General features: G+C 36.7%; 2 protein-coding genes across 3 annotated transcripts in view; both read right to left on the minus strand.

Moving 5' to 3' along the window:
- Nucleotides 1–5740: 5740 nt before the first annotated feature.
- Nucleotides 5741–16797, minus strand: LOC125252325 (peptidyl-prolyl cis-trans isomerase G-like). The gene is made up of 3 exons (XM_048165507.1): nucleotides 16770–16797; nucleotides 7369–7876; nucleotides 5741–7319 (listed from the first exon to the last, which is right to left on the minus strand). Exons 1-3 carry the CDS (start codon nucleotides 16795–16797, stop codon nucleotides 5741–5743), a joined length of 2115 nt encoding a protein of 704 aa, XP_048021464.1.
- onecut2 (one cut homeobox 2) overlaps nucleotides 10666–17842 on the minus strand; it is a 29362-nt gene continuing 22185 nt past the window's right edge. Inside the window, exon 2 of one of the 2 annotated variants that reach the window (XM_048165867.1) lies at nucleotides 10666–17128. In XM_048165867.1, the coding sequence (XP_048021824.1) occupies nucleotides 16842–17128 (287 nt within the window). In that variant the 3' untranslated portion in view covers nucleotides 10666–16841. The remainder of the gene's footprint in view (nucleotides 17129–17842) is intronic. The other variant, XM_048165868.1, reaches the window with a different exon arrangement.

Raw genomic sequence — 17842 nt, forward strand, 5'->3', positions numbered from 1 at the left:
CAACTAAATGCAGTCCGAAAAAATGCAAAAACAGTCAGCGTGGAACAAATTAACCAATTTTTCAGTGTAAACGCAAAACATGGTGCTAAAACTGTGTGTGTGCATCAGACCGGCTTCAGAGGGACAGTTCAAACCTGTGTGATTTCATTTCTTCTGTGGAGATACTGAGCTCCATTAAAGCATCATATGACTGAACAGAGTTGAATATGGTGCACAAATGACATCCTCATTCATTATGTGGAAAAGAGCAGCATGAAATAATAGTCAGAAAAATCAAAGTTTTCAAAATTAAACAAGTGTGCATATGTTTTTTTGTTCATATAGTGTGATATAGTGAGAATAAACAGCTCGGTTTTATTCAGAGCAAAAACATGTCATTTGGTGCAGATGCTGATATTAAATCCACAATTTGTTGCGTATGCCGCTGGAATAGCCGGGGGTGCCCATGCTGACCGCTGTCCACCGCACAATTACTGTACACTAAAAGGCCTAAAAAAGCAGGCAGCAGGTTTTGTTATTAAACATGATACAGCAGGTTTTATCGGGTTAAACGTCCCCACAGAAGAATGAAAGTCACCTGGGTTTGAAAGGTGATGACAGAAGTTAATTCCTTTGATAAACTCCCGCGTCTCCCATCTGAAACCGCAGCGGAGGCATCGCTGACCTTCGACCCCTGTGGTTCTCCTCTCATTGCAGGGTCGCCCGTGCCTACGCTTCATAACGCTCCGCTCAGAGCCTTCGATATCTCGTGCCTTTAACGATCCGAAGAAAAAACACAGTTTCATGGTTATTTGTCAGCGTGTGGATGGTTAGAGTAGAAACCGCTTCTGTTGGTCGTCTTTTGCCATGGAGTCACATGATCTAGAAGTGTAAGCATGTCTTCCATTTCCTGTAACAGGTCCCTTGTTCATGGTCATTTCCTGTTCTCTCTCTCTCTGTCATGGTCTGTTCTTTTCATAGGTGAATCTCAAGAAAACAGCCATGACATTTTTCACCTCAAAATGAAAAGTAAATTATACAAATTTATATATAATTGATATATACAGTACAGTCCAAAAGTTTGGAACCACTAAGATTTTTAATGTTTTTAAAAGAAGTTTCGTCTGCTCACCAAGGCTACATTTATTTCATTAAAAATACAGTAAAAAACAGTAATATTGTGAAATATTATTACAATTTAAAATAGCTGTTTTCTATTTAAATATATTTGACAAAGTAATTTATTCCTGTGATGCAAAGCTGAATTTTCAGCATCATTACTCCAGTCTTCAGTGTCACATGATCCTTCAGAAATCATTCTAATATGCTGATTTGCTGCTCAAGAAACATTTAATGTGTACAATTGTACAAAATATTTGTGTACAATATTTTTTTTCAGGATTATTTGATGAATAGAAAGTTCAAAAGAACAGTGTTTATCTGAAATCTAATCTTTTGTAACATTATAAATGTCTTTACTGCCACTTTTGATTGATTTAATGCATCCTTGCTGAATAAAAGTATTCATTTCTTTAATTTCTTTTCAAAAAAATACAAATAAAAATTCTTACTGACCCCAAACTTTTGAACGGTAGTGTATAATGCTACAGAAGCTTTGTATTTCAGATAAATGCTGTTCTTTTGAACTTTCTATTCATCAAGGAATCCTGAAAAAAAAGTACACAACTGTTTTCAACATTGAAAATAATCATAAATGTTTCTTGAGCATCAAATCATCATATTAGAATGATTTCTGAAGGATCATGTGACACTGAAGACTGGAGTAACGATGCTGAAAATTCAGCTTTGCATCACAGGAATAAATTACTTTGTCAAATATATTTAAATAGTACACAGTTATTTTAAATTGTAATAATATTTCACAATATTACTGTTTTTTACTGTATTTTTAATTAAATAAATGTAGCCTTGGTGAGCAGACGAAACTTCTTTTAAAAACATTAAAAATCTTAGTGGTTCCAAACTTTTGGACTGTACTGTGTATATATATATATATATATATATATATATATATATATATATATATATATATATATATATATATATAATTAATAGAAATGTGTGTGTATATATCATTAAAAATTATATATACTTAATTTACATATATAAATAAATTAATATAAATGTGTGTGTGTGTGTGTGTGTGTGTGTGTGTGTGTGTGTGTGTGTGTGTGTGTGTGTGTGTGTTGCTCTGAGGGCTGCAGGATCCTCCTGGTAATTGAAAAGTGTAACGCTGCAGCAGCGGCTCTGTGACCTCTAATTGAGAGGAGCATTGATTTCTGCAGAGAGAGAGAGAGAGAGAGATGGAGAAACAGGGGGATGATGGAGCAGAGAGGAGAAATGAAGCAGTGAGTGATTCTGTAGGGAGAGAGACTGATCAGATGGAGGATTGGAAAGGACAGATGTGGCGAAAGACAGACACATGGAGAGAGAGAAAGAGAGAGAAGGCAGTCATGAACGAAAAATTCATTTCTTCTCCATGCACTTTTCTTACCCCACAAATCTTTGTTTATGGTCATTGTGCACAGATGTAGAGTTGAGTCCAAAAGATGCTTTTTAATTTGATGTTTTCCATTTTTTCATCATAATTTGAGAAACATGAAAATGTACTCTATTATTTATTATTATAATTATTATTATTTGAGAGCATCTTGAGCTTCAGTGAAAGCAAAAAAAAAAAGATGTTGAAGCTCAGTGTTTTGGACTCTGCTGTACACTGGATTTGTTTCTCTTTCTGTTTTTGTGGCCTGTCCTCACAGATGTGTTTCTAACTTTGCCTTATTACATTAGCAGATGATATGCATATTTTGAGAGCTAAATCTGTGGATAAAGCCAGCGCTGTCTTTGTTCGCTCTCTATACTCTTGGATTTTAGTCGATAATGTAGTAAAATGATGATTTCGTCGTCTGTTCAAGAAGTGGTTATTAACTTGTTACCAGTGTTTGTATTTTATTTTATTTTTTTTAGAATAAAATTAAATTAAAGTCACATTAAATTATTTGTAAGAAGCACCTGCCCCACATCAACCCTGATGACTCTCTGAGGCATGATTGTTTCCAATATATGGTGTTTATTCATTAAGATTTAGATGGTAAAATGCTGTTTATTAACACTTAGGATAGGTTTAATCTTTCTTTAATGATCATTTCAGCACACTGGATAAGGCTACAATACTTATATATACTGATTTTGATCATAACTTCCACTAGATTTTACTCTGCATTCAGCTGCAGAAACGCACAAAATATGTCTCGGTGCTGTTTGATGTCTGATCGCTTCATTTCGCCCAAAAAAAAAATCAGAAGTAAAAAAAAGAAAATTACATTTTACATTAGGATCAAGGATGCATCATATTAGTATTTGTTGCACTCAAAATGTGTTTGATCATCATGAAAGCAATGTCACAATGCAAAATATGCTTCATTTCTTGTTTTTGGGTTGAAATGTAACCCAGACATGAAATTCTGAAATTGCTTGTTTTCACGCTCATCTGCCTTACGAATCGTTCTGGTCTAATTTTACACTGAAACCACAGAATCTGTAGAATCTTTATTATTTAATAATGGAGTGAAATCAGGAAAGCACTTCATCATCTGCTCTATTCAGAGAGAAAAAACAGATATAAATGCTTCCAAACAAGACTTACCCACAAGCCTCTGTCGAAGTTCATTTTAACAGGTTTTCTCTGCACAGTTCATGTAGTTATTGTGTAATAATTGTATCATCATATTCAAGAGTCGGCGGTCTTTCTGATTTATGTGATCTGTAGTTTTATTAAACATGTAGTTACACTGAAGGCAGAGATGAATGAATCGTGTACATATCTCAGAGGGTCAGAGATCTGTTTATTGGAAATAAATTTATTTGTTGCAAATTCATCAGTTTAAAGTGTCTTTTGTTTTTGCAATCCAGAGTTGTTATTCTTAAGCTTAAACTAAAAACATAATTAAAAAAAAAAAAAAATATATATATATATATATATATATATATATATATATATATATAAAATGCTTAACTCTTGATGTAGTAAGAGGAATATCTAAAACTAAATCTGAAATAACAATTATTTTAAAAATAATGTAGACAAAAATCAACAAAATTACTAAAACTTTAACAAAAATGAAAATACAAAAACTAATTAAAAATATTTTTGAAGCTGTAATAATAGTGTCTTGATGTTAAAATAACACTGAACTCTATTTACTCTGTTAAAGTTGCTCTAATGCTGCATTAGGATTGTGTCAGAATTAACATAATTACAACAACTGGAGGTTTTAAAATGTTAAATACATTAATGTGCGAAATCATTATTGTTGACAGCAGAATACTTAATATTGCTCATTAATTCACCTGCAAAATACTGAAAAGAAAGTGCATCATGCAATATTGTTTGTGCTTTTTAATGGTCAAGTGGGAGAAATTGATTTTCCAATCTGTAATTATGAGTTTGCATGAAATGAATGTTTTTATCTAGTCAGAAACTCATAATCATGGTAATTCTGATTGAAGAATGCAACAGAAAAATTTTGTTTTGCTGGTTTTTATTCATTCTTCTGAGCATTTGAGAGTGTGAATCTGCTGAAATGCAAGATATTTACACTATATAACCACTATTTTTCAAAAGGAGAAAAAATATTACTATTAATAAATTACTAATAATAAATTAACGTTTAAATACTGTTCATTTTTTTAGGCAGAAAACTTTGTTACTTGGTACTTTCAGCGAAACTCTGTTTCACTGCGTAAACTTCAGTTTGAGTTTGAAGGTGAATCTTCTCGGTCTGTTCTCTGTGCTCATGTTTGGATGGATTTATGTGGTGAATGTGCCCTTTTCAGCTCTGTTTTAAGCATGAAGCTCATCGATGGCAGCTGTCAGCGTGTTCTTTGATTGTCGTCTGTCTCTTCACAAAATGTGAGTGCGAACAATCTCTTAATGTCACACCTTATCTCTCGGCTCTTATCCTCCTCACAAGTAATGAAAAGCCAAATGTCACCCAATAAGACGGGAACACAAACGCCTGTTACCCCAGCAGCCATGACGGAAAGAAGCAATAGATTGAGAGAAAGATGTTTGACAAAAATCACACCATCATAAGCAACTTACCAGAGGAAAGCTGAGAGTTTCAAGCGCTTGGTGATTCAATGCAAATAAAAAGTATTAAACTTTAAGGTAAGTTTATGTTTTGGTCTTTGCTTCTGTTTAATGAAATGCTTAAAATACATTGTATATATTGACATGACAAACATTCAGTGTGCGTTCAGAAGTTTGGGTTCGGTACGATTTTTCAGTGTTTTAGAAAGAAGTCTCTTCTGCTCATTTGTGATCAAAAATACAATAATAATAGTGAAATATTATTACCAATTTTAATAGCTGTTTTCTATGTGAATATACTGTATTGTGAACTCTAATCCTGTGATCAAAGCTGAATTTTCAGCATCATTACTCCAGTCTTCAGAGTCACATGATCCTTCAGAAATCATTCTCGTATGCTGATTTCAAGCCACAGCCTTAGATGAAATCAACTGCAAATAAAAGATATTAAATCTCTCAAGATCTCAGCAGAGGAGGATTAAACAACTTATCAGCTTCACTTATTACTAACCATTTTGACTTTATTTCTGGGTAACACTTTATTTTGATGGTCCCTTTTATATTGGTCTTGGAGGTCTAGTCATGACTACATCTCTGGTTTTGATTGGTCTTGCTCTTGTTTTTGGTCTTGGTCTTGGAGGTCTGTTCTTAACCACACCTCTGGTCTTGATTAGTCTTGGTCTTGTTTTTGGTCTTGGTCTTAGGGGTCTGGTCTTGACTACACCTCTGATCTTGGTAGGTCTTACTCTTGTTTTTAGTCTTGGTCTTAGGGGTCTGGTCTTGACCATAACTCTGGTCTTGATTGGTCTTGTTTTTGGTCTTGGTCTTGGAGATCTGGTCTTGACTACAGCTCTGGTCTTGATTAGTCTTGGTTTTGGTCTTGGATATCTGGTCTTGACTACACCTCTGGTCTTGATTGGTCTTGCTCTTGTTTTTGGTCTTGGAGGTCTGGTCTTGACCACAGCTCTGGTCTTGATTAGTCTTGGTTTTGGTCTTGGATATCTGGTCTTGACTACACCTCTGGTCTTGATTGGTCTTGCTCTTGTTTTTGGTCTTGGAGGTCTGGTCTTGACCACAGCTCTGGTCTTGATTAGTCTTGGTCTTGGTCTTGGAGGTCTGGTCTTGACTACACCTCTGGTCTTGATTGGTCTTGCTCTTGTTTTTTGTCTTGGAGGTCTGGTCTTGACTACACCTCTGGTCTTGATTTGTCTTCCTCTTGTTTTTGGTCTTGGTCTTAGGGGTCTGGTCTTGACTACACCTCTGATCTTGGTAGGTCTTACTCTTGTTTTTAGTCTTGGTCTTAGGGGTCTGGTCTTGACCATAACTCTGGTCTTGATTGGTCTTGTTTTTGGTCTTGGTCTTGGAGATCTGGTCTTGACTACAGCTCTGGTCTTGATTAGTCTTGGTTTTGGTCTTGGATATCTGGTCTTGACTACACCTCTGGTCTTGATTGGTCTTGCTCTTGTTTTTGGTCTTGGAGGTCTGGTCTTGACCACAGCTCTGGTCTTGATTAGTCTTGGTCTTGGTCTTGGAGGTCTGGTCTTGACTACACCTCTGGTCTTGATTGGTCTTGCTCTTGTTTTTTGTCTTGGAGGTCTGGTCTTGACTACACCTCTGGTCTTGATTTGTCTTCCTCTTGTTTTTGGTCTTGGTCTTAGGGGTCTGGTCTTGACTACACCTCTGATCTTGGTAGGTCTTACTCTTGTTTTTAGTCTTGGTCTTAGGGGTCTGGTCTTGACCATAACTCTGGTCTTGATTGGTCTTGTTTTTGGTCTTGGTCTTGGAGATCTGGTCTTGACTACAGCTCTGGTCTTGATTAGTCTTGGTTTTGGTCTTGGATATCTGGTCTTGACTACACCTCTGGTCTTGATTGGTCTTGCTCTTGTTTTTGGTCTTGGAGGTCTGGTCTTGACCACAGCTCTGGTCTTGATTAGTCTTGGTCTTGGTCTTGGAGGTCTGGTCTTGACTACACCTCTGGTCTTGATTGGTCTTGCTCTTGTTTTTTGTCTTGGAGGTCTGGTCTTGACTACACCTCTGGTCTTGATTTGTCTTCCTCTTGTTTTTGGTCTTGGTCTTGGAGGTCTGATCTTGACCACATCTCTGGTCTTGATTAGTCTTGGTCTTGGTTTTGGTCTTGGTCTTAGGAGTCTGGTCTTGACCACAACTCTGGTCTTGATTAGTCTTGCTCTTGTTTTTGGTCTTGGAGTTCTGGTCTTGGAGTTCTGGTCTTGACTACACCTCTGGTCTTGCTCTTGGAGGTCTAGTTTTGACCACACCTCCAGTCTTGATTGGTCTTGCTCTTGGAGGTCTGGTCTTGACTACATCTCTGGTCTTGATTGGTCTTGCTCTTGGAGGTCTGGTCTTGACTACACCTCTGGTCTTGATTGGTCTTGCTCTTGGAGGTCTGGTCTTGACTACACCTCCAGTCTTGATTGGTCTTGCTCTTGGAGGTCTGGTCTTGACTACACCTCCAGTCTTGATTGGTCTTGGTCTTGTTTTTGGTCTTGGAGTTCTGGTTTTGACTACACCTCTGGTCTTGATTGGTATTGCTCTTGGAGGTCTGGTCTTGACTACACCTCCAGTCTTGATTGGTCTTAGTCTCACCTCTCTTGAGTCTTTGTCTTGGTTTTGGTATGGTCTTGACTACTGGTTTTATGGTCTTGGTTTTGTCTTGGTCTTGGAGGTCTCTGACCTCTGATCTTGATTGGTCTTTGTCTTGGTTTTGGTCTTGGAGGTCTGGTCTTGATTGTCTTGGTTTTGGCCTTGGTCTTCTTGAGGTGACCTCTGGTTAACCATTAAAAAAGCATTCACATCCTTGTAGAATTCATAATTACAGCTTGTAATCTCAACTTGAAAGGATTTTCTGAACGCTCCGACTTGTACCACGTGACCACTTGAGTTTGAGTTTATTTCACTCTAGTATTACTGAAAGTTCATTATACTTTATAGAAGAAAGTTACGTCAACTTAATAACTACACTAAAATGAACTTAATCAGGATGACTACACTTCTGGTCATTAGGAGAATAAATGTTGAATGGTCAAAAAAAATAATATAGAGAGAGATGTTGGTTTAATATTTTTGGTCTTGGATGTTTATACCAAATATATTTTAACTTCTGGAAATTTTTGTTTCTACAAACAGACACTTACTGTAACAAGGGGGAAATCTGGATTATTCTTTAGTAAAGACAAAAGGGCACAGTTTTTAAGATGAATGAATCAAGGTCATTTATTGAAGAACAAAGAGCACAACACTACCATCTGATGATAGTGACCAAAAAACAAGAAACTCAAACCAAAATAAACTTCTGAGAATGACGCGGACAGAAACACTAATGCCTTGAGCAATGGTCAAATGTAATGCAGTAAAAGACAGAAAAGTCTGTGCACAAACACACAAACAGAATGTGCTGGAAGAAAAAAACGATGTTTCACTTTGCTGAGCAACAACTTTCAACACTGCCAGAAAAATCATGTGATGCAGAAACAGTCGACAATGACAACACTGAGTTTGTAGTTTAAGTAGCATTGTTTCTTTTTTCATTTTTTTTTCCTTTTTTTTATTCAAACACAGATATTAATATTGCACAGATGAGAGGCTCAAATACTATTTGTTAAATCCCACCTGATTGTAGGAAAGTTTATACACTTATACACTGAGTTGATGGAAGCGTTCGGACAATCCACTGCCTGCTCAGATCCAGACGTGAGAACGACTCAAACACATGCAAATCAGAGGCAGAAGCTTCTTCTCAGGTGTTTTAATGAATTGTTCTTGATTTCCTGACATCTATTCAACATGTTCTATGAGATGTGTGCTGGTGTTTGCAATGTGAAAGTATAGCTTTGAATATGTACACATTAATGGTTTCAAATATTCTGACAATATCATTTCTTCTTGATGTTTGAAAAATTATTCTTTGATTTGTTGAATGAAAATTAGAAAAATTGTATGTAATTTTTTTTCAAAACCCAATTAAGTTCTTGTTCTGTGTACCTGTGTTTGTTGTGTGTGTGTGTAAGGGAATTAACTGAAAACTCAAATACTTTCTAAAACTGTTGTGTAAACAATACTTGGGTTCCAGAGGTAAAATCTCCATTTTCTCCATAGGGAAACTGATTTTAAATGGATATTTATACATCGTTAAAGACAGCCCTACTGTGAGCTACGAGGCTGTTAATTGATAGTGTTTCCTTCTGTTGAAGCTGTCAACCTGCATAGCTTATTTTTAAAATAATCGTGTTTAACAGTGGAATTCATGGTGAAAAACTACATTACCCATGATGCTATACTGAAAATTCCACCAATCAGGAAAACGCACCAAGATCTCAGTAGCTCCACCCACTCCAAAATCACACTTAAAATACTTGAATATATATGCATATTTTGCAATCACCTTAAAATATATTGTTATGATCAAACAAATGAGTAGTTTTAATTTCTCCATTGTTTTAAATTTGATTATGCTGTTCACAATGCTTCATGGGATTGTAGTTCTTTCCCTCACTAAAGCCCAGTCTTGTATTTTTGTCGATTTTCAAGTACCTTTTTGCTTGAAATCAAAGTTTGTAATGTTGTGATTCACCTCATAGCTGGTTGGCTTGGTTTATGATTTATGACAACGAAGACGTTTTAAAAATCCCTATGGGAGAAATAAATGGAAAAAATACTTCTGGAACCAATGCAACTAAAAAAGTGGGCGGTTGATTTGTCAATGTTCATATGAGTGGAAATCTTTGGACAAGTTGTGAAACAATGCAAAACATTTACATTTACATCATGAGACAGGTTTTATTGTTGTGATTGACCAAACAAATGTTTTCGGAATAAAATCACTTGTTCTCTTTATTTATGGGTCAAACATTTCGTGGAAGAACATGTACTTTGAATGTTTCAAAGACGTTGATCATGAATGCAAAACTAAAATTTGATCAATTTTCTCTTGTGATTCCAACAACAAAAATCCATTTTTTACATGAATATAATGATTTAACAAACCAACAAATGAACAAAATGTCAAATGATGAAACTGAAAAAGAAAAGAATCTGTTTCCAATCCATTTTCAAAGCAGATCTTTGGAATACAGTCCATAATATCCCTCAGTCGGTTCGAGCGTTACATGCAATCTTTGGAATTTCCTTCATTTGAAAATCATTTTAACTCCTGCAACGTCTGTGTGGACTTTTGTTCTCAAAAGAGTGAAGTGTTTTACTTTATTAGTAGATTGTCTGGTACATTTCATCCTGTATTTGAGGATGTTTAGCTGTTGTATTTTTGGACAGGATTGGTAGACACTTCTAGAGCAGAATGACTGTCTAAACAAGTTCTTATCTGACAATTTGCGAGTCAAAATTTAGTCCAAACACACATGGGATACAGCTGATGGGTTTCTGTTTCTGAGATAATGGAAGATTAACAGTCACGCTACACTTGATCAGAAAGATTCGTTCAAATGGAAAGTGATCAGTTTGTTTATCTGATTCACTTATTTTCACGGTGCGATCGAAAACCGAACTGATCAAGTGCACGATGTTTCTATACACATCTGAGATGAACTCTTCAAGAATTAGATCAGGCCAACATGCAAAAAATGAGGCTCAGTTTAAAAAAAAAAAAAATGAAAATGAGACGGATCCAGAACTTAAAAGCTATTTAGCGACAATGCATTACAGGCTAGCTAGAACCATAAAGATACTCATGCATAAATCAAGGCTACGGCATTGAATGACGGCTGTAATGCTACATTTCCACACAGAACGAGAAAAGAATTGAAAGAGAAATGGATGTTGTAAATGAAATCGAAGCGAACTGTACAACAGAAGCCTATGAAAACTGTAAACTTGAGGCTCATTCTAGCAACCAACCTTTCCAAATCCAAAAATAATATCCTTGTTGTTGAATATGAGCCACCCTTCACAAAAAAAATAAAAGAAAAAAAAGTAAAATCAGAATTTCGTAAAACTTGCACCACAAAGAAATTGTGAAAGTTGTCACATTAACAAGAGAGAAAAAGACAAGCATTGTGTTTTTGGTAAGCGAACCTCAGCTATTACAAAAATCACAACTTAAGATGTATAAAGCTTTTTTTTCTTGGTTTGTCTTAAGTCACAGTTACTAAAAAATAAGAGTAAGTGAATAATTTAATACATACGCTATAATAACAATACCCTAACACTATCTTCTATGAGGTATATCCGAGAAAAATTTGGTAAGAAAAGCACGGTCTGCGCCCTCGACATGCTCTGGGTTTTTTTTTTTTTCTTTTTTCTTTTTAAAGCTTTGCAACCATCAAAGGAGAGGAAAGAGGAGAGAGAACAGAAGTATAGAAAGCCTTTGGTATAGTTAGTCTTTGTTCTTTGCAGGATTGCATTGCAAAGCACCATAACACCCGCGTTTGCCGGGTTTTTCCTGTCGCTGAGGTACTAACAGAAGAAGAAACAGAGAGGTCGAAACTTCGCTTTGGTTCAAGCAAGGCACTCATCCAACAATATCTCATACTTTACAACAAGAGCGCTCTATATGTCGAAATATGACTTTGGAGAGAATCTGTTTTGGTTTAATCAATGCACGCTGCAAAACAAACAAACAAAAAAGATTTTCGACCTTTTACCATCAAAATAAATTGTAACCAAATTATGTTCTTCTTCAGTACTTTTGTCTTGTTTTTCAGTACAAATATCTAAACATTCTTAAATCAAGATAACCTACACTTACTGGAGAAGCAAAATGACAAATATCTGCCAATGGAGTCAGAAATATAAACTTAATTTAAAGGGAAAACTAGACGCATTCTCTCGCAAAAGTTTTGCGTTCTCCCAAAAGATTTGTGAGTGAACGCAAAGTTTCTCGGGGGGAACGCTAAACATTTGTGAGAGAATGCAAAAGCTTTGAAATATAATTTTTTCTCCCACCTCATTTTTTTTGTCCATCACCATGTCGATTAATTAAAAAAAAAAACAAGTAATTTTGCTTCTCAAATAAAAGTATCTTGATTTACGATTGTTTAGATATTCACAGGAAAACAAGACCAAACTGAAGAAGGATCAGATTTCTTCCACATCATAAATACAGAATCACTGCTAAGAATATTGACCTAATGACCGGCCGATCAATAGGTGACGCTCGTGTCCCTGTTAACAGATTCTATTTTTTCACAAGTAGCCTAAATGTGTTACTTTTCCAGCAGGACGGAATGATGTACGACCTGCAGCAGAACGGATCAATACGATCCCATCTGTGTCTTTAGCTGCCGACGACAGCCGTGTTTCCCCTAAAAGTCGTCCCTATCAGTCCATATATGAGATGATTCATTTTGGTCTTTGGTTTTGGAGTTTGTCATGCACAGAAACACCAACGTTGTTTTTAACAGAGTGGATTTAGATCTTTGAGAAAGTTTATTTTAACTGGCTTAAACAGTGGGATAATAAGGTTTGCCAAACTGGTTTCATCAAAATTATTTTTTTTTCTTGATTTCCAGTATAAATATCTAAACATTCGTTATTATTATATTTTAAGTCTTGTTTCCTGAAATTTGAAGTGAGTTTAAGCTTAAAACAAGAACAAATATCTGCCAATGGAGTCAGAAAAATAATCTTTGCATTCAGTTTATTTTTCTGAAGCCATTAGCAGATATTTGAAGTAATTTGCTTCTTCAAGTAAATGCATCTTGATTTATGAATTTGATATTTGTATTAGAAAACAAGACAAAAACGCTGATGAAGAAAATAATTTTTGCAGTGCAGTTGTGCAAGTTTCTAAGTATGAAGTGGCATTTTATTGCACTTTTCCAAGTAGGTACACTGTAAAAAAAAAAAAAAAATGTTTTCAAAGTTGTAAAAAGATAAAATACTATTTCAGTCCTTCAACTTCAAAAATTCATGTTTAATTCAATGTGTTGCCATAATTATTATAATTATTTGCAAATGTGGCATTTTATTGCAGTTGTAAAAGATTATTGGACTATGTTTTACAAGAAAATACTAGCTATTTCAGTCTTTCGACTTCAAAATTCATGTTTAATTTAATGTGTTGCCATAATTATTATAATTATTTGCAAAATTTGCTAAGAGTTTCTGAGGGAAATTTTTTTGAAATTGTACTTTTCAGCGTTTTTCGAAAATAAATGGAATGCAATGGAAACCATCAAAATTTTGAATATCTGAACATTGCAATGCTATCTCACGACCAATTCGTACTTATTTTAGAGGTGGCTAATTCTTACGAATTCGTACCACTTGACTTGTAGGAATTCATACAATTTGTCTAAACCCCAGTGACGGGTAGGTTTAGGGGCGGGGTTAACGGTAGGTAATTCGTACGAATTCATACAAACTTGCCAACTTGTAAAATATGTACGAATTTCCATTAGTTTCAATATCATGTCCCATTATGTGGATCGCGTTTGATTAGAAAACATGATGTTAATGTTTCTGTGCCAAACAGATCTTAGTTTTTGGAGTATTTGGTTTTTGCATCGAGGTCTTTTACATTCTGACCGGTAACGGGCGATCAGAACCGCACAGCGCTAAAAACTACAGCTCGACTTCGAGTCCCATCCGCTCCATTGCACTTATTTTTCCGAGGAGAAGGAGGAACTCGTGTCTGAAAGAGGAAGAAGAGAAAAAAGAGCGGAAGGAGAGAGAGTGGCGTTATCAAAATATCCCAAGCATGGCGTCAAGCGCAGACCGTCCTCGAGAAAAAGAAATCTTTGGTATCTTTGGTTTCATCAACACGATTAAAATTACAAATGGAAAATTCAGTGAGGTAGCCTCTGTGGTTCTCACTATAGAGATAGAAAGACTTTTATACACACACACAAGTCAGTCTTGGAAGCAGCTTTTTCTAGTTTTTAAGGGATTTTTCCTCTATGTCCTTCTACGAGTGAAGCAATGAATAAACGGCCTCTCAGCGTCTGTGGGTTTTATCTTTGGTGAGTCCTGCGTTGATCTCCGTTAACGTGTGGCCCCGTATACGATCTCGAAAACATCAGGCTTGAAATTCGGCGCTCGTCCGTCGACAGAACGCTAACATCGAGATTGTTTTCATTCGAAAGAAAATCAACAAAAGGACCTAAACGATTTACATAAAATCTTGACATACATACAAACATACAAAGATGTGAATTGCAACTAAAACCTGATCGCTAACACGTTTCCAGAATTATTCTTTCTAAGAAAAATTAAATACACCCTTCATCTTGCTTTTTAAAGTAAAGCTAACTAATAAATTAACAGAGAAGCACTGCATCTTTGATGCACTAATAGTCATCCAAACAATTACGTCTAATTAAATAACATTAAATAATTAAGCTTAAAAGAAAAAAACAACCTTCTATCACATTTAGTCATAAATAAATAAGTCTGATGGTGTCCAACATGCAAAAGAAGTAAATGTAAACTTTGGCAAGCTAATCAGGATAAAGGGGGAGGGGTTTTGGCAACTTAAATTAAGTTCAATCATAGCAAATATAAATTACATAAATAAATCACATATTGCAAAACCTGGGTAAGACATTGTACAGAGGCATTGGCAAAATTTAAGTACTAAGACAAGCAAAGAAAAGCTCTTTGGCCCATGTTCCTAAAGACCTGACTGTCGCGAAGAGCAGATGAAGCTCCAACCAAGTGGCGTTGGAGAATCTTTGGACTAGAAGCTTTTAAAGAGAGAAACCTAAAGGATAAAGCTATTCGACCTACAGTCTGCAGTTTCCTCTCTACAGAATTAAGTGAGCGTTTTTGGCAGATTATTGGCTTTTCAGTTGGAATATAATGGATTCTGTACCAGCTGCATTGGTGCCTTGCAATAACGCCAACGGCTCTCTCAAACATGGGAAACGTGGGATTCGGCGCTGGGAAACAACGTGCATATGTGTTCAACGATGGCTGGAAGATTTGCAACTCTTTGGTATACTGATCCGTTGGGATGTGAAAACAAAACTACTTGGGATTGCATGTGCTTAAAGGTGTTTATCTTTGGTATGCCCATCAGGCTGAGTTACACCTTTAGTTTTAGCTGTGAGACGGATGCGGCTACGGGGAAAACAACCAAAGCAGAGCCGAATCCTAGACGTCCCATGTTTGGAGAGAGGCAACACCGCACCGATGCATTGTGGGAATGGGATTGCGGCGGGAGTAACTCTGAATCTTTGGTATTGTAGCTGATGAGGTTCTTGTTGTTCTTTCCATTTGGGTTGAAAAAACTGCATAGGCACACATTAAAGACAATCTTCAACTTCGTTTGAGAGACGCATCATTCTGCCTGCGGGAGCCGCCGATGCCGTGGGAAGAGCTCCGTCGCATCAAAACCCTTCCAATCCCATTCTGCTTCCTGTTTTCCAATGTCTCCACCGATCCGAACACAACAAAGACGCCGGCTCGGCGTTCCTCGCTTTGTTGCAGTTTTTTTTTTTTTTTGGTTGTTTTTTTTTCCTTTGTTGTCCTTTGTTTGCAGAACAGTTAGGTGCAGAAAAAGTTTCTTTGGTGTCGATTTGTCAATAAATAGAAAAAGTCTTTAGTGTCCGTTTTGAGCGATCCGAAGAGGCCCTTAAGCGTAACCCAGGAGAGAACTGCTTACCGGCTCTCGGTTCAATAATAAATGAGCACGAGTGATGGAATTTGAGATGAGTATATGAAAGAGCTCAGTAAAGTGAAGAGGCTTTGAGAGAGAGAGAAAGAGAAGAGAAACGGACAGAACCTTTGGAAAGCTAAACTGGTCGGCGTTGGTGTGGAGATTGTCCTCTTAAACTCTTGTAAAGGCCCTGATCACCAATGCCAGTTTGGTTTCTAAGCATAATACGGTTACAGTCGTGATAACATGAAGCTGATGTGTGTGTGTGTGTTTGTCATTTCATTAAGTGTGTTTGAGAGACAGAAGCTCATTCTTCGGCTGTATCATCCTGAGTTATTTTTAAACCAAAGAAGAACAATCGGTGTGGTCCAGCCCCTGTTCTATTGCAAATTTAATGTGCTTCAGGATTGTGCTCACAAACCCGGCCGGCCAATAACGGTGTGAGAGATCTGTGTGTCCTTCATGTTTGTTGTGCTTTGTGCTTCTGACAGGTGTTTTTCTAGGTGAAACCAGGTTCAGTGTGTTAGAAAAACCCAATACCAACTTAAACCTGTGCTGTTAAGGGTGAATCTCACAAAAAAAAAATCAATCTTTTATCATTATAATGTTATATTCTTCAAATTACATTTATTTTTCTGACTGAATTTTGTTTTGTTTTATCTTGATTTAAGAATGTTTAGATATTTGTACTGGTAAATAAGACAAAAATTTGCATTTAATTACATAAAACTTTGACTTGTGTTTATGAGATTCACCCTTATAGTTTAAAACATCCCGACACACACACACACACACACACACACTCCAGGAAATGAAAATCAAAGCTAATTTAGAGTGAATGCAGATGGGAAATGATGCAAACCCTTTGTCTTCTCTTCAGTTCAAAGCCAAATGGAAAGTTAACAATGTTTTGGATTTGCTTTAATTTTTCATTCCTGATGGATGATTCTCGCTTCGGACCGGAGAAGAGAAAGCAAGCAGTGTTTTTTCCTGACGTTTCGCTCTTTGGATTTGTGTGTTTCTCTGGCTGTAAGCAGTGAGCCGGTAAGCAGTCCCTCTCCCTTCATTGCCCCTCGGAACGATTTTCTCCTCTTAAAAAGTTTGCACCCTCCCCGGTGCAGGAACCCTCATCCATCGTCCCGCGTTCCCACCCCCCTCCCTCCCTCCCTCCCTCCGGGATCACGCTTTGGTACAAGTGCTGGAGGTGGACGATGTGTTGCCCGGACTTCCCTCGTCCAGCCATTTGTCCAGGCTGCGTCTCCGGGCGTTCATGAAGAAGTTGCTTACAGTGTTCAGTTCCAGTCCCAGCTGCTGCGAGATGGTCAGCTGCATTTCTTTGGATGGACGCTTGTTCTCTTTAAAGATGGCCAGAAGTGTTCTTCGCTGCAGGTCCGTGAAAACCAGCCGCGATTTCTTTGGTGTATTGCTCCTGTCTTTGCTCGGGTCCTGCTCTTTTCTTTTGCACGCTTCGGGGGTTTCGTTTGTTGGAAAGGAAACACAAGAGAAAGAGAATAAACACGTTAGAATCGATCACACATATGTGACATTTTATATTTATGCATTTGGAAAACACTTGCATCCTATTACTTTGAAATGAGGATCAGCCCAGAAGTTTATTGCACCACCTACAATTAGATCACAAATACATAAAAACTGTGAATATAGCTGCAAGCAACAATTAAGGGTCCAAACATGATGAGGCAGAATGAGGAGCTAAAAGTCAAGGCAGCGAGCATCAGACCAACTGCAACATTGAGTAAAGACATTTTAAGCAAAATGGTTGATAAATACAATCACTTGTAATGTGGCATAATTGCTTATTACTTTTGACCAATAGGTGGCGCTGACACCAAATTGATCTGGTGTGGTCAGTTTTGGGTGACGATTACATACATAAAGTTTAGTTACTATGTAAAATCTTAGCAGAGATACAGCTGCAGATGCAGTTTGGCATTGTGACAACAAATTAATTAATTCGGTATACAAAAATTTTGTATTTTGAAAATTTCCATAACTTTTTTCCAACATGGTCTGAAGATGATCTTACGGAGCCCCGCACATGACATGCAAGAAAAAAAATTAAATCTTGTGCATTATTTACTAATTTGTTCCCTCAATTTACTAATTCATATGCACAACTTACTATTTCGTTCCCTCGATTTATAAATCATGCACATGAT

Source organism: Megalobrama amblycephala, linkage group LG18 (genome assembly GCF_018812025.1).
Source record: "Megalobrama amblycephala isolate DHTTF-2021 linkage group LG18, ASM1881202v1, whole genome shotgun sequence".
Classification (NCBI taxonomy): domain Eukaryota; kingdom Metazoa; phylum Chordata; class Actinopteri; order Cypriniformes; family Xenocyprididae; genus Megalobrama; species Megalobrama amblycephala.